This window comes from Schistocerca nitens, chromosome 2, assembly GCF_023898315.1.
Source record: "Schistocerca nitens isolate TAMUIC-IGC-003100 chromosome 2, iqSchNite1.1, whole genome shotgun sequence".
Taxonomy (NCBI): domain Eukaryota; kingdom Metazoa; phylum Arthropoda; class Insecta; order Orthoptera; family Acrididae; genus Schistocerca; species Schistocerca nitens.
In genome coordinates, this window is record NC_064615.1 from 944,828,462 (window position 1) to 944,855,907 (window position 27,446).

General features: G+C 37.7%; 1 protein-coding gene across 3 annotated transcripts in view; it reads left to right on the forward strand.

The window, feature by feature from the left end:
- The window catches only part of LOC126237272 (serine/threonine-protein kinase 26), a 649,741-nt gene extending 630,351 nt beyond the window's left edge, over positions 1-19,390 (forward strand). For all 3 annotated transcript variants that reach the window (XM_049947200.1, XM_049947202.1, XM_049947199.1), the window contains 2 exons: positions 6,534-6,736; positions 15,271-19,390. In XM_049947200.1, coding sequence (XP_049803157.1) covers positions 6,534-6,736; positions 15,271-15,283 — 216 coding nt within the window. In that variant the 3' untranslated portion in view covers positions 15,284-19,390. The remainder of the gene's footprint in view (positions 1-6,533; positions 6,737-15,270) is intronic.
- Positions 19,391-27,446: the final 8,056 nt, after the last annotated feature.

The following is a 27,446-nucleotide window of genomic DNA, read 5'->3' on the forward strand; positions in this document are numbered from 1 at the left end:
ATCATGTGATGTATCTGACCCCAGGAACGTGTCAATAAAGTTTCCCCTTCCTGGGACAATGAATTCACGGTGTTCTTATTTCAATTTCTAGGAGTGTATGTACGCTGAAAATTTTGCTCATTATTTTTACGTCTGTCGTGATTGTCATTCCTATACGGTGCATTGCGATAGGAATTGAAATACTGTGTTTTCTGTACGTAGTTGTTCCTTTGCTGCCGTGCGTTACTATTTGTTGTACCAGGGACTATACGTCCACGCGGCGAAACATTAAAGCTTGGTTGACTTTGTGCATTACATTGTTGGTTAGGCATGCTAACCGGCTGATTTTTCATGCTGTTGCGGTGAAAAACGTCTATTATTACCAAAATGTGGTTCCTGTTGCTGATAATTTTGACGATATTGATAATTAAAATTTTGTCTGTTATTAAAGTTCTGGTGGTTGTCATTCCTAAAGCGTCTGTTACCTTTGCTATTGAAATTACGTGGCTGATCGTAATTGCTGTACGTTTGCTGACCTTGGTTATTATAAGAAAAATTTTTGTTTATAAAGGAATAATCTGATTGCTGTACTTCCAGAAGCTGTAACAGATCTCTGAATGCCGAAATGTTTTCCTTTTGATGACCCGTTAGAAGTGACACTCTTAATGATCGTGGTAATTTAGAGATACATAATTGAATAAGTGCAGATTCACTGTATGGTTCACTTAGGTATTGGTTTTGTTGGACCATATGCTCAAAAAATTGTGTGACACTGGGAAAATTTGAGTTCTCATAATTTGGTAAACTAATTAATTGATCTTTAATTCCACGCTGTGTCGTCTTCGACGGAAAAGTATTCTGAAACTCTTCTACCGAATAGCATTGCCTCGCGATCGGTCTCATACGAGTTGCCGGTTTGCCTTCCAAAAAACTGCAAATAAATTCAAGTTTATGCGTTACGGGCCAAGTCGGTGGAAAAGCAAAGCTAAATTGTTGTATCCAATCCAGTGGGTGAATCTGTGTTCTATCATTTTTAAACACTTTAAATTTTCTCACTGACAGAAAATGTTTGTAATCAAAATTATCGTCTCTGTATGACGCAACCGGTTCAGGATTGTATGAGAATCTGTTGGACTGTGGCTGTTCGGAATCTAAGTCCCGTACTCTCTGTAGATTACCCAAATTATACGCGCTGCGTGAGTCTGACAAATGTTCACTAAGTGGCGTCTGCTGTGATGTGTTAAACCCTGAAACATTTTTTATCTCTGTTACCTCTTGCTGTAAACATGACAATTTTCTACGTAAGGTGTTATTAGGTGAATCGATCTCATTGATTGTCTGTTGTAGATTTTGGAATTCAGGTGTTTGGTTAAACAAAATCTGTGCAGTATCGTCTGATTTGCTGTCATTATTACTTTCAATAATATCAATACGACTGGCCAATTCATCACATTTTTCAGTCAGTATTTTTACCTGACCATCAGTTTTAGTGTCAGACGCATTAATCTGTTTTTGCATTTTACGTGTGGTTTCGTTCAGTTTTTTAACGTCAGCTTTGATGTCATCAGAATCATGTGTTAGTTCTAATTGTTCGAGTCTGTCTGTCACTCTCTGTTGTGTATGTGTCTGTCTTCGATTCAAGATCGGAAATTTCGTTACGTAATTCTGTGTTCGACTGTTTGATGGTATTAATTTCATCGGACATTGAAGCAATATTGTTGTCTACGCATGTTTTAGCTTTCGCGGCAATTTACGTTTGTTTTCTTGTCTCTGTGCTGTGATTGTTTCCATTACTTGTCGTTTTACTTTATTCTGATCCTGTATAAATTTACGGAAACGCGTATCACTGTTTTGTAGGTGTTGATTAAAACGTTCGTCAATTTGTCTGTTCTGTTGTTCGAATTTCTCGTCTACTTTTGCATCCAGTGTGCGCGAAAGTTCTGCTGTCATTACTTTAAACTCGTCGCGTAATTGTGTTGCTTTTTTCAGACCATTGTTTACCGACTGCACTAATTTCCTCTCTAAGGCCGGTATTACACTATCAGATTTCTTTGTCCCATATCTTTGTCAAAGATATTTTATAGTGTAATAGGGACTTTGTCAAATGTCGTCCAATATTTGATCAAATCTAGGGCCTCGCTGTATATTTGATCAAAGAAACCGCTTGTCTTCTGTTCACTGCAATGTGACATGTTACCACATGGAGCGCTAGCATTGCTGCAGCGTTCTGTCGTCTGTAGTGTTTTTTATAACCATTGCCGGTAAATACAATTGGTGTGTGCTGACAACTGCAAAATTAATAGAGATGTCTGAAGCTGATGAGGCGCTTTACAACGTGAGGCACCCTGAATACAAAATAGATTAAGAAGATTGGAGACCTGACCTGACCTGACCTGACCTAACCTAACATAACATAACCCTCTCCTGTGTCAAGGAATCGGAGTGTTACAGTGAGCCTGTCTTCGGAAGATGTAGCAGTTCTTAAGTGAATATTGTGCTTTGTGATATGAGGATACACTTCACTGAGCACATACAGAAATGTATGCTCATCCATTCTTAAGTAATTGATGTACGACTTGACGTCTTCCACTGTAAGCTCACGTAACAAGTTTTGTTGAATGCTTTTATCGTGTCGTTGTAAAACCCACGGCTTCACCCAGATTAGATTAGTTTTTCGTTCCATAGATCCGTGCTGAGGAGATCCTCGTGAATGTGGACCATGTCGATTTTTTTAAAGCTGAAATAACAATACTAATAGTATGAATAAATACAATACATCATTTGTTTGTATTAAAAATTTCGCCAATGGAGTAGAAGGAGTTGGCCAGTAGTAAGTGTTTCAGGCTCCTTTTAAACTGATCTTTATTTCTAACTAAATTTTTTATGTTTCCTGGCAAAATATTGAAGATGAGTGTTCCTGAGTAGTGGACCCCTTTTTGAACTGAAGTAAGTGCTTTTAAGTCCTTGTGCAGATCATTTTTGTTCCTGGTATTGTATGTATGAACTGAGTTGTTTGTTGGAAAAAGAGATATATTATTTACGACCAATTTCATTAAGAAGTAAATATACTGAGAGGCAGTAGTTAGTATACCCAGTTCTTTGAAGAGGTTTCTGCAGGACGTCCGTGAATTTACTCCAAAAATAATACGTATTACACGCTTTTGGACTCTGAAAACTTTTGTTTGACTTCAAGATTTATCCCAAAATATTATCCCATATGCCATTATGGAATGAAAGTAGGCAAAGTATGCAAGCTTTTTCATTTTTATGTTGCCTATGTCTGCTAACACTCGAATTTCAAATATAGATTTGTTAAGGCCTTTCTGCAGTTCTGTGGTGTGCTACTCCCAACTGAATTTATTATCAAGTTGTAATCCCAGGACTTTTAAGACTGTCAACCTCGTATGTATGGTTCCATTTTTTCCCCCACTTCTTTTCCTTATGTGCACACAATGCAATTGGGGTACTTACAACTGCTGCGGTTAATAACAAGTTGTTGTCAGCCATCTTGAACTTTGACGAAAAATTTGATGACAGTGTAATACCCCTTCTAGCGCTACGTCAAAGATCTTTGTCAAATATATTGGACGGAATATTGGATCACATCTTTGATCAAATCTTTGACAAAGAAATTTGATAGTGTAATACCGGCCTAAGTGTTACTGTTGTAGCTGTTTGCATATCCCTTAATTCTTGAGCAACAGATCTAATTTCCTCTCTACCTTTCCTAGCACAGGTCTCAATTTCCTCACGTAATTGTTCCTTAGTATCATGACACTGGGCGGCAACGGCTCTAATCTGTTCACTAAGCTGTCTGGAATTGTTGTCTAATTTTTCATTAAGGTGTTTGTTCTGTTCATTAAGTTGTTTGAAATCTTCACTAAATTGTTGTTTGAGATCTTCTTTAAAGTTGTGTTGTTTTTTATCTAGCTGTATGAAATGTTCATTAAGTTGTTGGAAATTTTCATTATTGTTGTCTAGTTTTTCATTCTGTTGTTTGGAATTTTCATTAAGTTGATCGAATTTTTCATCAAATCGTTGTAGCAATAGTCCCACAATTTGATCCAAGCCAATATTACCTACTCTATTCTCTATACTGTTTGATGGTGTATCTGCAATTGTCGCGTTTCGTGTGACCATTTGGTCATTCTGTAATTTACAAAAAGGTTTGCCAGTCGGATGAACACTGTCAGTCACTATTTCGGAGTTAAATAAATCCGTCCTACTTTGTGTATCCTGTTCATTTTCATTAGACAAATTTGTCTGTTCATTACTTAAGTTTTGCAAACCGGTTGTGTTGAGCTGGGCAGCGCTCATTACAACAGAATGCCCCGCGTCATCAATTGTCGTCAAATTAACAGAGGACACAATTGAATTCGTCTGTTCATCACTAAGATCAAAATCATTATTAGTGGTCGGTACGTACTGATTGTCACTAAATGGAGGATTGTCATCATTACATTACGTGTCACAAGTACTATCGGTCAAGTTGTTTAATTCGGTTATTTCACTCATTATACCTCGCGATGCACTATTCAGTCTTTCGCGGCATTTTTTTACACTAGTCACAATTATTCACAAATGAGACAAAAACAATGCAAAATCCAACAAACACAAATACAACAAAGAGCAACGAATTGCCGATGATCTGAGGAAAGAAAGTCACAAAATTAGTAAAAGCGTTGCGCCAAATGCTAATTATATTAAATAAATAAGAGCAGATATCTAGCTACTTTTCAGAAGATTGTCAAAGAAATACGATCCTGGTCCGGATGTCGCCATGTGTAACCTCCCCACAAAAAATTATCGATAACAATTAAATGTAAATGGAGCCAAGTGTAACCTCCCCGTAAAAATATGAAAATGAAAAGAATTGAATAGAATTGCAAATAGTTCCAAATGTTAGCTTCCCACAGTAATAAAACTCAATGATAATAAAAATGTGCAAAAATGTTAAGTCCCCACAAAATTAACGTTATGGTGAACCTGATAAATTTTATAAGGGCAGCTGCGCTGACCTTAGGCCCTGTGCAATAATTAATCTGATAAATTGATTCTGGGAGGAAAGGCATAGGAAATATTGTTTCAATTGGAATGATTTTCTTTTTTTTTTTAAAAAACGATTGCTTTGAAAACAAATTATTATTGGGGCATTTCTTGAACAAATTAATTACAATTAACATATGTTACATTATCAGATGTGCGCAATGCTGCTTCATTACCTTATTTAACAATATACCTCGTGCCGAACCTTGACCAGAGACCCATGTTGACGCCCGCCGACTCCTCACACACAACTTCCGACTGAGTCCAACTCACAACTGTTCCTCGCGACTCCCTACACGCAACTCCCACTCGCAACTGCCTACTCGCAACTGAACCTGCCAACTCGCTACACGCAACTTAACTCTCGCGCAGTCAAGCGCAGACTAGCAACGATAAATAACTCTCTGGTCAGAGATTCTGTCATGCCTCGCCATCGCTGTTAATTAATACACTGAACACATACGTGTTTCAACGGCCACCCCGCAAACTGAGGCCAAGAGCAAGGTGGATCACCCTATGACACAACATGCAGCTGAATATAACATGCTTGGTTTCAGTGGCTGCTTCACAACCCAAGCCATCTGGATCCTTCCCTCCACCACCAGCTTCCGAACTACGCAGATGGGAATTATCCTTACAGTGCCTTTTCTGATCCCGTACCTGTCTCGGCCTCAACGTACATTAACATCCTGTCCCCACAATCTCTAACCATCACCTCCTCCCCATTCCCATCTCATACACTCTTTTGTTTGCCACCCTCTGCCAATACACTTGCCCATGTTTCCTTCCTCCTCCCCATTTTTGCTCTGTATTCCCCACCTCCCGGCCCCGCAACCTTCTGACACTGCACCTATTGACGTTCTAGAGCCTGCACACTCCACCAGACAGCACTTCTCCTGCTCCCTTCTGTACACTTGCCCTTCCCCACTCCCTTCCAATGGCTGCTACCATTCCATGTGATAGTTGCACTCTCGTCCGAGCTGCCAGAGTTGGCACTTCTGTGCGTGAGTTTTGCTTGCTTGTGTGCTTCACTCTTTCCGATGATGGCTGTGGCTGAAAGCTTATGTGTAAGTGTCTTTTTAATTGTGTCTGTCTTCTCCTACATTGCTGATATTCCTAGCTGGAATTTCCATTGTTTGATTATACCATTCTTCTACTATTAATGTTGCAGAACATTTGAATTACCCCATTGATAACTGTGTGAAATGACTGTTTTGATGTAATATGTTAATAAATACTTAGCTGATGTTTTTCCTGTAGTTCACTGTTTTTAATTTTCTTTCCATGCTTTAAATTTTGCTTGTCCACTTATCACTGGCCTTTGTGTTTCTTTTTATTATATGAAATAATTTCGCTTTTTAACATGAGGTAACAAATTCACAGCTGTAGCGAAAGTGTGCTACACATTTGCTGTTTATTGGCACTTGTTTAAATGTTGATTATATTTCTGTTAAAACTGTCTGTAAGTTGAATAGATAGAGGTCATTAAGCTGGTACCATTGTTTCAGTTACAAAGACGACATCATTATAATTCTCGTGGACCTGAGTCACCACACAAGGCAGATGCAATAGAAGAACTTAAAAATGCTTTTGAACTGGCAGAAAGAGCTAGTCCAGGAATAAGTGATCTTTTCATTCGAGAAATGGTCCAGAAACTTCTCCCAACAGTTACGGAAACCAGGATAAAAAGTGTAATGGATAAGATCACAAGGTATTTACCACTCTTTAATAGTACCAGATAGTTTTATATGAAAATAAATTGTTTTGTTATTTGTAGTGTATTTTTATGTTTAAGAAATATTTTCTAATTTAGGGGTGAGTCACATGTAGTCCCATTTTAGTCCAGGCTGCATTGTCCAGCAAGTTTCCAGTGAGTAGATTCCATCCCTGATGTATTCAAGTAGATCTGCAGCCTACAAACTATTAATGCCATAATCTATTGATTGAGCTTAATTTTTTTTCCAGCTACAAATTTCTTTGTATATGGGTTGAAGGCAGGTGTGGGATACTATTTGTTTATCTGTTTTTTAATTCTCATTCCAGGGCTCTTCCCTCATTTTTTTTTATTCTGGCTCAAAATACTTCCATTGTATTTGTCAGTTAGTATTTCATTCTTTAATAGGAAAACATTACAATGACTCCCTTATATATATAGCGTGAAACCAAGCGTAATATTTCTGGCATATGTCATGAAATTCGCCTTTTTTGGGCACAGGGATTTCACCCACTTAACTCTTGCTTTATATCTGGTGTGAAGAGTGAGCCAGCATTTCATAAGCAGCAACAGATAGGTGCACAAAATCAGTTGCATATTTTTGATGGTCCAGATGTTTATTGAGAAACTAATTTTTCCATTTCCTTTTGATCGGAAATCAGCAGATGAAGTAGCCTTCATAGATGCTGTGGTATTAGAAAAACTGAGGCATTTGAAGTTTGAATTGCTACAAGGCAAGGATCTTTCTTAAAAGTAGTTCTTGCCGTGACACATGAATATGCTTTTTGGTATCCGTGTGCTTGTGTGTGATAATGTGTGTGTTATTGCTGGAAAAATAGCTGGTGCCGAAAAGCTAGTGTGATGCTATTTTCTGTTACGTGTTACTGTGCTCCACACATCAACCCACTATAGGTGAGTGGTTGTCTTTCCCTTATTTCACGTATTGCTCCATCCAGTAGTTTCTGTTCCTGTTATACTTTAGAATGAGAGATGTACAAAAAGCCATGTATGTGATACAAAAAGTCATGTATGTGAAACTGTTTGCAGATACTTTATGTATTCACTATTCCAGCATATTGGGAAAAAAGAAAATTGCCCAGCACCATCATAATTCTAACAGAAATTTTCCCTTTGCTCATATACGCTTAATTCTGTATGAAAAAATTGACTTATGAATGCACACCACTAGATTGACCATGATCTCGAAAAACAATTTGATGTTGAAATCTTTAAAACTAAGACTGAAATGTTCAGTTTCATGTAGCAAAGATCTGATATGAAAAAAAGACACTGTGATGGAAAATTTGAATTTGGAACATACATTAGCTTTCTGCTATTTGAAATGTTAGGTTTGGCTTGAAAAGAATAGTGACAGTACTGTAAAATTTGATGGATTTGCAAGTATATGTGGCCCCTTTGTACGTTTATAAAAGATAAGGCCAGAGAAGATAAAAGAGAAATGTTGTACAGTCATGGCTTTCCCAGTACTTTATTATGCAGATGGCCTCAATGCGCAGAAATGAAATTTCTGTGACAAACTGGAGCTTACACATAAGGAGACCATATGTCAAATAAATTGGTGGGAGAATAGCCATAACTAGGTGTAATGTAAGGTGTAATTTAGTACCAAAAGATCAGATATAAATACTTGCACAAACTTCCAAAATTAGCATTAATTTACAAGTGGCAGGTAAGTGAGACATAAGAAGGCCTAAGAAGAAATGGACACACAGTGTGTGAAGATAGTACAGGTTTAAAACCTAATTCACCCTTTTCTAACCACTTTCTTAATTCCCCTTTCCATTCCTCCATTTTCTTGTTCCACTCCACTCGATTACATCACAGAGTCAATGCACCAAGTATTTTACTTAATTTCTCTCATCAGATCAAGTTCAGTAACAAATATATCCAGAAAGTGCTGTCATCAGAAGAGGGAAAAAACATTTAAGTGACGTACTGAATATCTTACAGATATGAGTGCATATAAAAGAATGACTGTTTTGCATTTGTTTTAAAATACAGCACACCGCTTATGAATTATAGAGAGAGAGAGAGAGAGAGAGAGAGAGAGAGAGAGAGAGTGTAAGCTAGTGGTTTAATATACTGATAGTCAACAGTGAACATTAATTCACAGTGAAGTGTATGGTCCACAAGGAGTTATTCCGGAGAACATCAGTTGGGAGATGCTAAGCTTGATGGCATAGTGGTTGAGGCAGTGATCTTGCATTTGGGAAGTGCAGGGTTCAAATCACTGTCCAGTTGTAGAGATTTAGGTTTTTGCTCGTTTCTCCAAATTGTTCAAAGCGAATGCTGGGATGGCTCCTCAGGAAAGGCTCCCCTTCCAACTTCTTGTGCAGTTGGACATGTGGTCTGCCTCTGATGACATAAAATCATTGATGGAATGTTGAACCCTAATATTTATTCCTTCTGAAGTGAGTGAGAGCTTTTAAGGACAGGAAGAGCACTACACACAGCAAATGTCTGTGATTATCTGTTATTTGATGAGAACAATTGATAATAGATACAGATGATCTGTCATAGAATTTTCACTGATTTTGATGTCAGTTGTGCATGTATGAATTATTAAAATGTGAACTTACCTAAGTCAAACTTACAGAGGTTTTCAAAGGTGTTTTTCTGGGAAACACAAAACAAAATACCTTGACAGTATCAATACATTATGGGGTGTTTTAATAGTTAACTTAATGTCAGACTTTTGTAGCAAAACAGTGACATTGATGATTTTCCAGTGTTCTGACCGAAATAAATACAGTAGTGTAGTATTTTGTCTTCAGAAGTTCTGATGTTTTTTGATGCTGAAATCACATACTGTGGCCGAAATCCAAGCCCTCATTGAATCTTTTAGATAGTTGAAGTTTAACCATCCTCTTTGATATAGATTTTGGGTTAATCAACTGACTGAAATTTTTCCTTCATTCACTTTTGCATTCATTAAGGATTATAAATAACTGGCTCCTAAGGAATGATTTCACTCACAGATGACAGTATTCTAGTTAGGGATTACAAATCCAAAGATACATATGATAACTGCTAAAAGACATGGATGTTGTCTCAGAAAGCAGAGGAACATACTGTAAATATTATAAAGTACCGTGAAAGAGCATGTACAACGTACTAGATGTTTTATGTGCTTTTGGCAAATTAACCTTGCTTTAAGTGTAGCCTTTGTACTTCTTTGAAAATTATGAGTATTATGCAAGAACTCACTCATGACATTTAAAATTTAGTATGTGTTGTTCAAAAATGAACTCCAAAACAAAATGGATGCCTGCATATGCAAATGTATATATTAGAAAACACACCTATACAAACTTTTGAAGCTAAACACAGCAAGTGTACCTGCTGGATTCCATCCACTACACAATAATATTACAAAATAAGTAATATTATATTGTTTATAGACTCATTGCCATTGCAACACCCAGAACTCAGTTCTTTTATTAAAATAACATGCATAAATGGACTAGAAGAAAGCCACAGGTAACACCACCTTTCTATTGCATAGCTTAGAATAGGGACAGGAAAATTTGGTATAAAAATAACATGAAAAATAATGTGAAATAGGCACTTTTTAGGGAGGACAGCGATTTACTCACATTATTAACTGTTTATTACTGTATGTTGATATTTGATTTTGATTTGTTTTCATGAAGATGAGGGTCACATATAATCTTAAAATGACGGAGATGGCCATCGAAAGCTCGAAGAATTTATTCGAATTGATGCGGCTGGAAAACCGAGAACGTTTTATTCATGTATGCAGTCACGAAAGACTCCGAGGACATTTAAAATGATGATTTATTTCCTGCTTATATAGCTGTGCTTCTAGATGTTATGTCAAATGAAAACACACTACTTCCAATTAAGTCTATTCCAATAACAGTTCTAATCACCATGTATAACTACTACCTCTATTCCAAGTTAGAAGAATTTGAGAGATTGTATCATTAATCGGAGACAAGTAATTTTTGGTGATGAAATCAGCAAGTTTTTGGGAAATATGGAAGGGAAAATACTTCACTCACAGGGGAAGGGAGTATTGAAACACCCTTGTGTGCACCTTGAAACTAGGCTGAGTAATATAATGGTCACAAGTCTTTGCAAGACAGTGGTCACAGTCCTAGGTTCCTGTTTCAAACACATGATTAGAATGATGAAACTATGTCAATACTGATGACAAAGACCAAACTTAGAATGGCAAGTGTCAGCCATGTAGATATTTTGAAAGGATACAAATATATCTTCACAATTTAATGGTAAATCAATTTTCCATGCCAGCTGCAATTGAGGATATTGTCAAATGTCTCGTGTTTTAAAGAAGGCAGTTCATCACCAGTCTTCAAATATAGATTGTGGGTGGCTGCTTTGACACTAGAGTTAAGTGTTGATGGATCAGTGATATAATGTCCCAGAAGAGAACTTTGAAGTTATCACAGTGCTTTCTTTTGAAAACTTTCAACAGTGCATGGTTGTAGAGCCACTTTTTCTGTAATTGGTTCAGTTAATCAGTTTAAGGCAAATGTTTTCAGTTGTGTATATGTTTAAAAAAACTGTGATGTCACTAAATGTAAAGTACTTCATATCAAACGATGGAAAATCCAGGATGGAATGTAACAATATTATGAGAAGGAAAGTTGCTGCTCACCCTATAGCGGAGGTGCTGAGTCACAGATAGGCACAACAAAAAGATTTTCACACTTAAAAGCTTTCGGCCAATGGCCTTTGTCAACAATAGACACACATACGGACACACACACTCACACAAACGCAACTCACACTCATGACTGCAGTCTCGGGCAGCTGAAATCACACTGTGAGCAGCAGCACCAGTGTATTATGGGAGTGGCGACTGGGTGGGGGAAAGGAGCAGCCTGGGGCAGGGAGGGGGAGGGATGTATGGTGGGGATAGGCAGTGGGGTGGGGACGGGTGGGGGAAGTAGCAGAGAAGGAGAGAAATAAATAAATAAATAATAATAACAAAGGTTGAGGTCAGGAGGGTTATGGGAATGTAGGATGTATTGCAGGGAAAGTTCCCATCTGCGCGATTCAGAAAAGCTGGTGTTGGTGGGAAGGATCCATATGGCACAGGTTGTGAAGCAGTCATTGAAATGAAGGAGATTATGTTTGGTAGTGTGTTCAGCAACAGTGTGGTCTACTTGTTTCTTGGCCGCAGTTTGTCGGTGGCCATTCATGTGGACAGACAGCTTGTTGGTTGTCATGCCTACATAGAATGCAGCACAGTGGTTGCAGCTTAGCTTGTAGACCACATGACTGGTTTCACTGTGAATAGAAAGAATAGAAAAAATACCAATATAATAGTGTTTGTCATAATTAAATTTTATTTTTTGAGGAGAATCAGTTACTGTTTTAATTATTGGAGCATTTACTTATTCGTGTTCAGGAGTCAAACTGTGTAAAATGAATGTAGGATGTATCTTTCTCTTGGGTAAGATGTTTGGATAATATTACCAATCACATATTTTTAAAGTTGATTCCTTTTTTACTAGTCTCAGGATGAAAAGAGAAACTTTTTTTAGATTCTGTGTTCTCACATGTCAGGCTGTCCTTACGTCTCACTTTTTGTTATGAGACTCCTGGGCTGATTTTAATCTTTAATTGCTTAAAACACATGATACAGTCTCCATAATCAAAAATTTTGTTGCCAGGTCATTTAGTAGGTGTTCTACAAATATAAAAATTCTGTTTGATTAGTGCACTTCTTGCTATATGACCATTTCTTTGCACACAAATAAACCAACACAGCTTTGCAAAAGCATCACACAGTGTGGTATTGTACTCAATGACACCAACACTAGTGGCTGAAAGTCATTGCTAAACTTATCTCTGGGTGATCAACTGATGGCTATAAAGTTAACGGATCTTTTAGCATACTCCATATCATATATTACATGTTAGTTGAACAAATCAGAATTTTAAATTGTTTGTGTTGGGCACAGACAGGGCACAGACAATCTTTATTAGTAGGTGCATTTTTCTTATTGAATAGAAAACTTTAAAAGCATTTGGAGCAGATACATGAGAGTTTCATGTTTAGATAGTTAAATAAGAACTACAGATTTATATCACTAAATTTCAGGCATAGAGAGCTGTATTTCCTGTGTCAAGTTCATGTTCCAGTAGTAAAGTATTACATAAATCAAAGTATCATCTACGTTAAAATACTAGATGAATTGTGCTTTTTTGATCGAGTGTTGATGCTTGTGACCAGTGATATTTTACATTTCCCACACAGTTTGGTCTTTCACACCCATGTTACTGTCTGTTTTCCATTGATTCTGTCTTACGATGATAACTTACACACACACACACACACACACACACACACACACACACACACACACACAGGACAGAGTGAGAGAGAGAGAACATTGATGACTATGGTGTTATCACACATAGTAACAGCCATTGTGCAGTGGTGCTGAAACACATTGTTGTGGTGGAACAGATACCCAAGCAGATGTATCTTGTCATTTTTTTAAACTGTTACGTGAGAGATTAAGAAGTCATTTATTCAGAGATAAATTCTTGTTGGTAGTGTTCTACCTTCTTAAAATGTGACTTACAGCAATATTTCCTCCTGCAGCAGGGAACAGCCACATCACACATCTTTCCCTCTTCTTGATTTAGTACAGTCAGGGATGATTCATGAGAGTGAGTCACTTCATGTAGCTCAAGTTGATACAGCTATGTTGAATCAATGTTTGTGAAGTTGACTGTTGTTTATTAAATAAAACACACCCCACTCAAAAGAAATCCAAACAATTAGACTAAGTTAGACACTGTTGTATCTGTTGGCTACATGTATTTCTTGAGTGAAGACTCCTGAATGAATCGTCTTACAGGTGAAAGCTGATCCAATCTTAATAGTGAAGTGCCTGTGCTGCTATGCGTGGCATACATTGTTACAGTATCCCAAAGTAGAAAACACTGGTTATTAGAAATTGTCATTGGGCTCCAAGTCAGACTTTAATCTCCAGGAATTTTTTTAATTTCTGAATCTCTTATACTAATGACGGATTGAAGCCACGAAAAGTGTAATCACCAACTGTAAAATGCAGTAACTTCAGAAACCAAATTGTGCTCAGATCCAATTTGAAATCACAGAAACGTATTGCAAGAAAAAGCTCAGGTTTCAGTTTGATGACTATTGGTGATGGGTAGCTTAGGGCCAATATGATTTTGGTCCTTTCTTTGCTTCCCCTCATATGCCTTGGTGGTTTTTATGTAGTTTCTGTGTAACACACTCTGGAATTTCCACTTGCTGGAAAGTCGTGACATCATGAAGTCCCATGTATAACAGTTTATATTATTAAATAATCTAGTCTTCAGTCTGAAAGAGAGAATATGCTTGTACAGTACCAAAGTGAGAATATGCTTGTACAGTACCAAAGAGAGAATATGCTTGTACAGTACCCAAATTGTGGAGGGAAACAATTTTGGTCCCTGTCCTTAAACCAAGGAAAGACAGAACATGCTCCAACAGAAGCAATGCCACCATTAACAACCTTATCTTTTAAGAGAACTGTACAACAAGTATTCCTACAAAATTAAGTGGTATTTCATTTTAGTATGTATAAATGTTGCAACTCTACTTGCAGGCACATTACACTTGTACAGCTCCATCAATGGAACTTTCATGGTTGGCTGCCTATATTCATATAGTCCACACTGCTAATGAATTTTTAGGTGCTCTGTTGGTGAAGTTACATCATAAAGATTTGAACTGGTGAATGAGGTCCCACAAAGAATGTTCTTTTGGGTAATAATAGTCCTTAAGTTTTAAACATAATTTCTCCTACAGATTGAGGTGTTACATATGAAGTGTGGATTGTGCAGTGTAGAAACAGTGGCATAGTAGCTCTCAGTCACTAAGTCATTCATCATAAATACCCAATTTCAGTTATGAATGCCACATGGTGTTGAACGTAAGGGCACAGCTATGAACACTGAGGAAGACGTTATCTTTTTCATAGTGTTCTTTATGAATTTGCGTTGGTTTTTACATGTTCATTTTATTTTCTTTGTCAATTCCAGACACTCATTATATTTTGAATGTAATGTAAATTATGATTTGTTAGTATAATTTATTGTTGTGGTATTATACTGCTAATGGAGCACATTCATTGAAATTTACAGGCAGTTATCAGCAATTTATAAAGGAGGTTGGCCAGAGTAACTGATAATTCTAGTTTTGTGATTTGACAGTAAGAGGAAAAGTAGCAGGAGGTGGGAGGCATTCTCTTCCTTATTTTCACATTTCTTAATCTTTGCAGCTTTGTTGTTAACTTTGAAAAAATATTGTAGTGCACCAGCAAAAATACACACTGCTAGTAAATATTTGACACTTTTGGCCATATTATGTCTCTTTGGGTGTAGGTTTTTTTTTATGAATTTTATATCCTTCCTATAGCTCCAACCTCCCTCCTGCACTTTTCAGTATATTTTATTTTGTCAGTAATGTAACATGAGGTCTTTTCTTCCTGTTGCAGGGACTCCACATAAACGTGTTGGCTGCCTGATAAGCTGCACATTGCAGCAGTTCATCCAACTCAGGTCCTCAAAATGGTTTTTACTACAAATACCATTGAATCTTGTATAAAGAAACGTTCCTTAATATCAGTTACATGTTTCAAAATATGGAATTTATTTATGATGAATAGACAGACAAATAAATATTTATATTTTGACTTTATATTAAAATTAAACCTATTAATTTGTGCTTGATCCAAATGCAAACATCGAAATATCAAAATTTAGAATTTATGTAGTAATTTGAAAAATTATTCTGAAATTGCATTTATTTCGGTGATCACCCAAATAAGTTTTCCTGTCAAAGCAAAACATTCTATTCAGTAGTAGATTTGAATGTGACTGAGAAGCTAAGAATATAGAAGCACCGAGTTGCCGTGGTCATGTCGAGTTTTGTGCTTCTGTCTATAATTTTTTATATCATATGTTTGATTAACTTTCTTGCTGCTTTCAAAAAATGCAGGAGTGAGTTAAAAGCAGATATCTCTGACTTCTTTCAGTGTTTGAGAGCAAAGACATTTATTTTTGATACTGGCTCAACATGCATTAACACTGTGTTCATTTTGTGTGCTTCACATGTTTTTGGATGCAAAAACTTTGTAAATATTGGTATGTAGTGAGATACATATGAGACAAGTATATTTTTCACATATTGAAAAATAAGAGATTTGAATCAGAGTGATTGGCAGGTTTTTCTTCTTTGCATATTTGACATTCATTCTTGTGAAAGCATGTAATATGACCAACACAGACATTTAAAAATGTTCAGTCTGCAGCAGAATGTCATTAGTATTCATACATTATATTCAGAATATTTACAGTGAGAGTTGAACAAGAGAATACAGCCATGTTTATATAATTTTGAGATTCTCAGAGCTTTGGACATCTAAAACGAGTTTAATGTGTAACTTGGTAGTATGCAGAATAATAGAAAGTCATAATGCATATTACATGATGTTATATATGTATAGTGTATTTTATGAACTAATGAAAGTAAAAGAATAAGAATTTGAAGTGTTCATGTTATTGCTAGAATGTCAAAACCAAAAAACTTAAGAATAAAGGTCAATAATTGAGCCAAGCTACCATTAGTTGAAGTAATATTCAGGTTGAGGTGGGCATAAAACTACTGACAATCCACTCTCAGGAATTTGAAAACTGAGATGCTCTTCTCAGGAGAGAAATCAGAAAATGTGACAGAGCAAAAAGAACAACAAGGGTGGCTTGCTTAACTGTGTTGTGTGTGCTTGATTTATCACTCTTTGTGTCATCTTATGTCTTTTGTTCTCTTCATCTTCTGAGAAAGGGTGCCTCAATTTCAAAAGCAGTGTAAGTAGTTAGTGTTCCTGCCATCAACACATTATTATAAGTGATCAGTCACGTTTACATTTATTTGAGGATAATTTAGTGTGAAATACTAAGAAATGGCTGATCTGTTCATCAGTACCTAATTTTTTAATTAATGCAGTGGTAAAACATATCATAGTGAGACAATAGAATGAGTAGACAGGTGATTTTTGAAGCTGGGAAAGAAGAGAACTCCTCAAAATCGTAGAATGCCATTGCTGTGCACCACAGCTTATCCAGCTAGAAACTGATAGTAATGATTTCTAAATACAGTTTCTTATCTTTAGTAGTTTTCTTAAATAATGTTGTCTTCCTGTTTTCTGTTTACAAAGAAACAATTTTTGGTAAAAGAGAGTGTGGGAAACATAGGGTTGGATTGTTCAAGTAGATGAGGAAAGACCAATACACAACTCACAGATGAAGTTTTGATTGAGAAGTAGGAAACACTAAGGGACTTGTTGGTTTGTTAGCTGGATGGTTCTTCTTTGAGTAATGAGAGCAACTTTAGTGTGAATGTGAATGCTTTTCCCCCCCCCCCCCCCCCCCCCCATTGCAGAGTGGCTGCAGAAGTGAGCATGTCTCTGTAAATCTGTTGCATAAGAAACGGAAGAAAATTAATAATTTAACCAATGTTGATTGTTCTTTGTTCAGAACTTCATCTGTAATTTCAGAAACCTATGTATTGTGCAGTATTATGTCTCTGTAAAGACTTTATGGTAACTTGTGTCCACATTTTAAAACTATGTATGTTAGTTACGAGGGAGACCAATTGCAGAACGCATTTGTACCTCCTCGGGTATTGCTCACATCATTTTAAGTAAAAATTACTCGCAGTTTTGTGTATGTTGATTATTATGTACAGTAAATATTTTTATTAGACTACTTTAAATTTCCGGAAATTTTTGTTTCGAATTTGGTATTTCGATGTTTTCTTGTTCCAACTGTACTAAATTCTATTTGTAAGTATTTTCTATTTGCCAGTAGTGGAAAAAAATCTTGGAACTAAGAAAGGTATTGTAGACTTGATTAACTATATATGGGAAACCAGTCATATAATGTCACTGAATTTCGGAGGGTGCCTCATAAGCTCATGCCCACTCTTTACAGAAAATATAGTTAATTTTTTGCCACACTCAGTTTCTTTACTTTTTTTGTAACAGTCAGTTTTCTGTGTGTGTTTAGAGTAGAGTAGAGAGAGAGAGAGAGAGAGAGAGAGAGAGAGAGAGAGACCTTTCTTCCATGTATTAATGTAAATATGTAAATGTAGATTCAGACTATTAGGGAGACTTGTCCATATTTTTTTTCTTATCACAAAACTGTATTTTTTTAGGTGATGTAAATATAATCTAGAGAAATCACCAGATGTTTGTTTAGTATGACCACAGACTGAATGCTGATCATCTTGATGTGGAAATGTGGGAACTAGATCAGTGTTTTGATAATATAGATTTCTGCTTAAGAGAGTCTTGCTGATTCGTGTCACTACACATATTCAGTTAGTTATTAGCCTGCAGACTAATGGAAGATTCTTGAGAAATGTGATTTACTATCAGATAATAATTTTGTTTTCATTTTACGGAAAAGAGGATTGTTGTTATATGTCTATTCACACTTACGTGATGCATTAGAGTTCTGTTAGTGTAGTTTCTCCTGTACTATTACACAGAATACTGTTATGTTTTATGTGTAAAAAAGTCTGTGTGTTTACACAGCATGTAAATGATTAAAATAGCATAAATTGGAGAGTACAAACATGTTACTGACAGTTATTCCACAAGTCAACTCTTCATAGCCAGTGTGTGTGTGTGTGTGTGTGTGTGTGTGTGTGTGTGTGAGAGAGAGAGAGAGAGAGAGAGAGAGAGAGAGAGAGAGAGAGAGAGAGAGAGAGTTTGAACAGTTCTGTCTGAATGCTTGTGTGAATCTTAAACAGCAAATAAAGGTAGTGGCTCTCTTTATCATTGCATATGCTAAAGACCAACTCTGCATTGCTTGATATGGACCACTTTCCAGTATTATTGAAGAAGGAACATGTGATAGTTGATTATAAGCCACATTCTGCCCTTGGAAAGTGCCAATGAGTGATTCCATGCATGTGTGTACAATGTGAATCATGCAGCTGTTGACACTGAAATGTAATTTTGTAAATACGTAATTATAATGTTGATTATTTTATTGTGTATGCAGTTTGTGAAAAAAACAGTATAATGCAGTGAATAATGGTGATTGTTCTTTATGTACATGAAGGAATTATGCAATTTCTGTGATAAAAGTGCAAGTTTACAAACTTATGTAATGTCCTGTGGCCCCCCTGAGAGTAACATCTTAATATTTTCCTTTAACATGTACATACATTAAAGCTGAACTTGACACACTGTACTAAAACATATGCTGTATTGTTGTCAAGTTTGCACTTAACTGAAAAATATTCAGTCAATCGTTTTAAAATACAAATTATGATTTTTCTTCAAGGCAGATGCTTTAATATTAAATGTTAAACTTGTACACTAATTATTGTTGAAGATTAATTGTTTATGTTTCTCTCCATAGGAGAAGTTCAGACATGGATAGAAACTTGTAGCATTTGTCATGATTGTGGATTTTAACATCTGTAAAGTTCATTACTGGGTGATTCCTGTACACTAAGGTGAATATGTAACACAAAGTAATCTTGAAAACAAGATCTGGTTGTACAGAAACATAAATAAAAATAATAAATTATGTGTATGACCAACATGTGTAGCATTTATTTATTTTGTGTAATGCTTTGTGCGGCCTAGTGGTTACACAGGTGTCCGGCTACAAGTCCTAAGGTTTTTGATTCCATCCTCAGTCTTTCCCAGGGTATGTTGTCAGTTATTGTGTCTTTCATCTCTGGCATTTATTGTATATGTGAAAAATACTGAGTTGCCCTATAATTTTGAATCAAAATTTAAATGTAGACCACCTTTAATCAGGTGGGTAAGCAAGTTCAGAGGTTGGGAGAAGGCAAGGGCATGCCATGTCCATCAGCACCATGCCTACTAAAATGCTGTGGTATTCAAGCCAACATTAGGTCCAGAATACATTTAAAGAAAATGGTATGGAAGGAAGAGAGAAATGTAAAAGTACTGTCTTATAGAAAAATGAGACTACTAAACACAATATTTTTAAAAATATTGGAACCATCACTCAGCAATTACACTGACAGGGACAGTATAATCCTATGCATCATCCATTCCATCCATTTTTCCCATGTATGTTTTTAGGGCATTTGTGGGAATTTTTATGTATTTGTGGCCTTTTTTGCATATTTTTATGTAATTGTGTATATTTTTGTTTATCTGTAAATATTTTTACATGTCTTTTTCTGATATTCAGCTCCCCTCACAACCTCCAACACATTCATTTGTTCATTTTCTTTGTCATTTAAAATTTCCCCTATGCCATACCTGCCACAGTGAACTGCTGTTCCATCTTTGTGTATCAGTTCAGAAAGGTATCCCTGTCCCTGGCTAAAACCCAGTCCCACGCCCTGTTCGTTAAATGATATCTAAACCATCGAATCCCCCCTCCCCCAATGGCCTCACCATAAAAATTCCTTTCTGTGGATTCCACGCCTCCTTTCACAATAACCTTAATCTTTCCAGATACTACCAGTCCCTGCCTCTCACAAGTCTGGTACTGCAAACACACATCTTCATGATGCAGGCATCCCCAGAACCAATTCTGATCCCTTTGCAGATACTGCTAGTGTGCAATCCCTACTACATGCATCACATCACAGAAATGGAATCCCTTGCACTCCAGTATCTGGAAGAGCATTCCAGACACCACCTATGTAAGTTATCCAGCCCACTGACATCCTACTGCACTAACCTACCCATTCCCCCAGAGTTCCTTCCTGTCAATTCCTCATAGCACCTAGACCCTGCCTAGCTGACTTTTCAACTTGCTACATCTCCAAAAACTCCCAGCCAGTACTTCACTATATTCAGAGCTGAAACAATCACAGAACACTGTTGTTAACCTTTCCACCAAAATCCTCAGCCCTACAGAAGTTTGTCCTATGTCAGGCCTCACTTTCAGCCCTACAGCCAAATCTAACCATGTTGAACTTCTCAAAGACTTACTCTCCTTCTCCCAATCCCTGCAATGGAAGCACTTCTTTGCCACCAATCCCTCCAGCCAAAGACAACCTAATCCCAACATTGAACCCTGCTTCTCCCAGTTCATACCATTATCCAACTTTGAGCTTTCCCTCCTCACACCTAGCAATCCCCTGATAACCTTCCATGAAATCCTTACTCCATCTTGGCCTGACCATCCTTCCACAGGTCCCATCCTGAGAACACCAACCTTATCGCAGAAAAAAGGACAACCATACGCAACCACAAAACAAATCTTGACCTAATCGTACTATCTGCAGACAAAGGTTCCACCACTGTCATGAATCACATTAACTACATGGTGGGAGCCTCTGCCAATTGTCTGACTACTCCATCTATAAACTCGGCCAGAGTGATCCCATCCCAGAAAACCAAAATAATCTCCAATGCCTGCTTAAAGCCTTAGCTCCTTCCTAGAACCTCTCCCATGAATCTATTTCTAACCTCACCTTTCTGACATCCTGTGCACTCACCTCCTACAGGGTGTCCGACAAAAGGCATTCGAGAGGGGTCCGCGGTTCATGCAGCACATTTGCCAGCTGTTGCCGCTGCGTCTGCTGGTTTTTGCTAAGTGTAGTTCTTGGACACAATAATTTTTGCATGTCCCCTACAGTGTGTGACTGAGTGTACTGTTGTTTTGAGTTTTTTTGTCAAGTTTCACCACTGCAGAGATTGTCAGTAGACATACTATTGCAACTGCACTGAGTCAGCAGCTTTCCCTGCTTGTCTGTCGCTGGGCCTGATCCTCGGACAAAAACACCATGCATGTGTATTCTATACTGTGTGACTGAGTGTTTGGGTGTTTGCTTTTGAGTTTCCTGTTGAGTTTCCATTGGGTATTGTGTACACAAAGGATCAACAAGTTTTTCTTGTGTTGAACTACGTAAAAACAGAATCATATGTGGAATGTCGGCTTGAATCCATATGAAAATTTCCCAATCTACATGTTCCCAATAATTCAAAAATATGCAGATTAGGGAAAAAATCTCAGAAGGTCTGGATCCGTGTTACAGAAATGAAGGCCCAGAAAACCTAGTGTCTTAACCGAATATAAATTAGATGAGAGAGGGGATGCCTTGAAAAGAAGTTTGAGAAAATCTCTACACCGTTTGGCACTTCAGATTGGTGTGCCAAGAGCATCTGCTCACAGAGCTGTGCACAAACTGAAACTGAAACCATACAGAATAATGGTAGTGCATCATCCGAGGAACTCGGATACTGTTGCTTGATGTCATTATTGTAACTGGCTGTCACAGAGTCTTTATGATGGGGAAGATGATCCTGAGATACTTCTTTTCTGACAAAGCATGGCTACATTTATCAGGGTACATAAATTATTAGAGCAATGGATACTGGAGCTCCGAAAATCCTCATGAATTACATCAACAACCTCTGCATGATGTGGATGCAGGAGTGTTTTATGCAGTTAAGCAATACAAACTGTTTTTGATGATAGGATGGTTGACTTACCTCCCCGTTCTCCAGATCTAAATCCGTGTGATTTTTATCATTGGTGAATGTTAAAAGACAAGGTGTAAGCAACCAGTATCCACATGCTCGAAGAGTTGAAAGACAGGGTTTGGCTAGTCATTTCCCAGATTTTGGCGGCCGAAATTCATCAAGTGTTTGCTGATGTGTTCAGGAGATGTCGGGCTGCTCTTACCATAGAGGGACATCATTTTGAGTAACTGCTGTAAATAAAGGTAAGCTTAAGTTTGATGATCAGATGGCAATATTGTTTATGCTTAACACATGGAAGTGTGCTTGCACCCGACTACTGTCAGGTTATTGTCTGAGAGTTGGGTGTGGCAGCTGCCAGTGGGTGTGGATGTGGTGGAGGCCATGCAGCTCGACTCAAAGACCCTTGCTGGGCATTTTTCACAAGACAACCTGTATGTGCTCCCCAAGATCCTCAAATCCAACAATCCTGGACACCCCACTGTAACTGGTTATAGTGCCCCGGCTGAAAGAATTTCGGCCCTCATTGAGCAATACCTCCAACCAGTAGGCTATAATCTAGCCTCCCACACCAGAGGTAACTAACCACTTCCTTCAGCGACTCTCCACTAACCCCACCCCTTTATATCTTGGATTCCTACTCGTCACTGTTGACACCACTTCCCTATACGCCAACGTCCCTCATGCCCATGTTCTTGCTGCTATTGAACACTACCTCTCCCGCCATCCTTCACACTTTAAACCATTACCTCAATCATAATAAACCTCACTTACTTTATCCTGACACACAGATACTTCTCCTTTGATGGAAAAGTATACAAACAAATCTGCAGCACAGCCATGGGTAACTGCAGGGAACCCTCCTATGCCAGCCTGTTTATAGGCCATCTAGAGGAAACCTTCCTATTCTGCCAAACCCTTAGACTGGTTCAAGTTCATTGGTGACCTTTTTATGATCTGGACTCAGGGCCAGGACACACCCTGATTCCTTCACAACTTCAACACCTTCTCTCAAAAACTGCTTCACCTGGTCCTCCTCAACAACTCTTGCCATCTTTCTGGATATTGACCTCCTCCTGTTAGATGGCTCCATCCGCATTTCTGTCCACATTAAACCTGCCAACCACCAACAGTACCTGCACTTCAGCAGTTGCCATCCCTTCCACACCAAAAAATCCCCCTGCATAGTGTGACCATGGCCACCTGAGGACGTCATACGAGGAGTTACAAAACTCCCTTGCTCAGTATGCTGAAGGTATCACAAAGACCTTCACAGACAAGCACTATGTCACAGACCTAATCTGCAAACAGATTTCCTGCGCTGTATCCCTACATGCCCTAATCCTCCCACCGTTCCAAAGAACCAGCTTCAAAGGAGTGCCCCATTCATCACCCAATACCAGTCTGGACTTGAACAACTGAACTGCATCCTCTGTCAGGGCTTTTCTTATCACTTCCAAACTGTGGACAACAGCAAAGTGGACCACTCTGTGCAAAAACATGCAACTGAACATAACGTGCTTGATTTCAATGATGCTTCACAACCCAGGCCATCTGGATCCTCTCCTCCACTACCAGCTTTTCTGAAATTTGCTACTGAAATTATCCTGGCCTCAACCTATGGTAACCTACTGTACACACACCCTCCGCCCAACAGTTTCCAACCTCTGTGCCCTATCACCACCTCCGAATTCACATCCTCTCAACCTCATTGTGCACTGCTGCCTGCCAGTGCACGCACCAGTCTTTTCCCCTTCCCCTCTTCACTTTTTTCCTGCTCCCCATTTCCCTCCCCCTCCCCCACAGCCTCTCGAAGCTGCCCCTGGCAACCTTGTCCTGCCACCTATTTCTTGCACACTCTGCCAGACAGTGCTGACTCCTCTTGCCTCACCCATATTCCTGCTATCCATCCCCCTTCCCCAACCCAATTAGGATTGCTGCTTCTGCTTGACACAGTACTGTTGCATTCTGGCCAGAGATATCAGTCATGTGTGTGGGTATGCTTGCTTGTGTGAATATTTTTTTTTCTGAAGAAGGCTATGGCTGAAAGGTAAATGTGTAACAGTCATTTCATTGAGTCTGTCTGCAACTCACTGTGTCACGTTTATGGTGAGTAGCAACCTCTCTTGTTCATAATATTGTTGAAACTTTAAAAAAAATTGTGGAAATAAAAGTTAGTTAACAGATGAAGAAAAGTTCTTAAATGTCATGCAGGAGTTGGCAAAGACAGCAAGCCAATTTAGCAAGTACTGGAGGTTTTTATTGAGATATTTCTGTTAAAAAGTTAAAACCAAAATTGTAAGGGAAGAGAAAGCCATGGACATACGGAAAATATTTTTTAAGATGGTGAGTATTTCCAAATCCTTTTAAAGGCCTGAAAGTATTTTTTTGAATGGAATCGAGCTATTGTAGTTTTAGGAATGAGATCAGAGTTTGCAGGAGGGAGGGAGAAAGGCCAGAAGTCATAAAACTCTTCAGCTCTGTGTTATACGATACCATGGTACACTGAATCCTTTAATGTACAGCTAAATCATCATGGTAGTTGTGTCAGAGTGAAAGTATAACATTGGTTCAGTTATGAGCATCTTCCAAACATTGAGGCTTTTGTAAGTGATACTGAAAAAAATTGTCATAAAATTTGTGAAAAGGGAAAAAATATTAGCTGTTTGGGAAGGGAGGAGAAATGAGTGTTTTTGAACTTAAACACTTGGAAGTTATTGGGAAAAAGATGAAAGGTTTTTATGACTGCATGCTTCATTCCCTTCTGTGATAGTAGAATATCTGTGGAGATTGTTTTCTTGCATGTTGTGACTGATTGTTGGTAACAGCTTCATAAGAGAGTTAATGCAGTGTGAGGTAGTCATTTCTCTCTGCAACCTAAAGAGCTGTCTCCAACAGATCATGGAATAGATACCATATAGAATTATTCTTGTTTTTGACATGAAGGCATAAGTATGTTGTTGCCCACAATGGGAAAGTAGTTAAATGTAGCTGTTTGATAACACAAGTTCAAATCATTGTGTTTACCAAACAGTTTTGTAACATACATTTTGTTTGTTGATTTTTATTGTGTTTACCAAACAGTTTTGTAAAATAAATTTTGTTTGTTGATTTTTCCACAAGTTATTGTTAAGGAGGAACTAAGGTTTTACTGCAGTAAAGAAGTGTATTTGATGTGTTTTACCCATGTTTAGTGAATGTCCACTTGCAGATGACCAGTTTATAACATCCAAGAAAGTGCTGTTTACCTTTTGTAGCACTGAGAATAATGCTTACATTTTCAGCAAAAAGAGCTACTTCAGTTACTATACATGTATGGAGTATTACCACAGCACCCTTGCTCTACCCAAAAAGACCAGTAATAAATTTAGCCGTGTACTTCTGAACAACTTCAACATCTTCCTGTGATCTGATAAAGTGGGAATTGTGAACACTCTAGTACTACTCAAGAATGGCTAAATACAATTTGTGGTGGGTTAAAGGGCAGGGCAGAGGGAACAACTATCAAACACTGGATGAGTATAGTGTGGGTAATTTGTAGCCCATTTTAAGCAGAAGCTATTTTTCGTATATCTAAATGTCTGATGTCATAACTCCTGAACTGTATGTGCCAAACAGTGATGTAATTTTTGCAGAGACATACAGTTGTAGATGTGCATATTGACTGCAAATTGTGTTGTGAATAGAGTTGATAATAAAAAAGTAATAAATTAAGACATCATGCTTGATGCTGAAGATTTACTGCATGAACAGTGAAAATGTAGTAAGTGATAAACTTTTTTCCTTTAATCATCTTGTGGGGAATCTCAGCAAGGAAATGTTTTGCAAAGACTTGAAATTATGTATATATTTAGTTGGAAGTCATCAGGTGCACTCAGTCTCATATAATGGATGGATGAAGTCCGGGTATTTGTGTGCCATGAGATATGCTGCCCCACGACACCTGCACTGTTTCTAACTGTAATACTTGCCTTGGAGTGTTCAAGTTTTAACATAAGGTTATATCTCTTTAAGAGTAGATTATGACAGCATTTAAAATTTATAAATTATGCTTGTAATTACACAAAGTATCAAAAATTTTTTGCCCCTTGTAGTCATTAGGTAGGCAGCCTGCAATTGCAACAGGTTTCGGGTTCTGGGGTGCTCACTTAGTAGTATAGATCACTTTGATTAATTCTGTTGACGTTTCATCGGATATACATAATTACCATTTTTACAGCTGGCCTGGAGTAAACAGATTAGCAACAATTTTAATTATAATTAAAAGTTTGAAATGAAATTACATCTTGGTATACTTTTTATCCTAAACAGGAAACTTCAGTAGTCAGTTATTTTTGTATAGAAAGCGTAATATTCTCAAAAAGTGCAAGGTCTGTCCTTGGCCATTAGTAGTGAACTTTGGGCATTCATGTAGGTCAGTAGCCATCTAATAGGACAACCAGCTAAGTGTTCATTTGTGCCGACAGCTACTTGTTCACCCTAACTGCGATGTACATACATGGCAAAAGGGTTAAATGCAAAACATTTGTGATATTAGTTCTACAGATGCTCTTTAGGTTCCAGACTGGATGACCATATTGAGGATTTAGAGCCTCCAATGAGCGACACATCACAGGTCGAAGATGATCAGGTCAGCTGCTCTTCAGCTTCATTACCTGCAGGTTTCTGGAAGTGGCAGTAATCAACGGGAGTCTTTTGAAGGTGGCAAAGATGCCAATGTTTGTGACACAGATAAAGCAGATGAAGTGAATAAATATCCCTGAATGACAAGTAAAATTAGGTGACTCTGTGTTAAACAATCTCAGTGTGTGAGATGGATGTTCTGTCATGACTTATGAGTTCCAAGGTTGTGGGAGCAGCCACTACAGTTAAGAAAGAATTTAATAATGCTGAGCAAGCCTCTTGTTTCAATAACTCTTTAAACATGTGTACTTCGACGTGTTCTGATGTGCAATTTGTGCAAAACTCAATTAGGACCATTACGGAAGTTGTTTCTTTTTTGACAACTTTACCAAAAAGAAATACTATATTCATAAAGCATGTAGGAAACCAACTACTCTCCATGTGTAAAACAAGGTGGGTGGGAAGGCATCTGTCTGTAGCATCTTTTCTAAAAGAACACTGAAAAAATCGTATCACGCCTGAGGAAATCTCGCATTGGTCACATTTTTCAAGTGACATCTCTA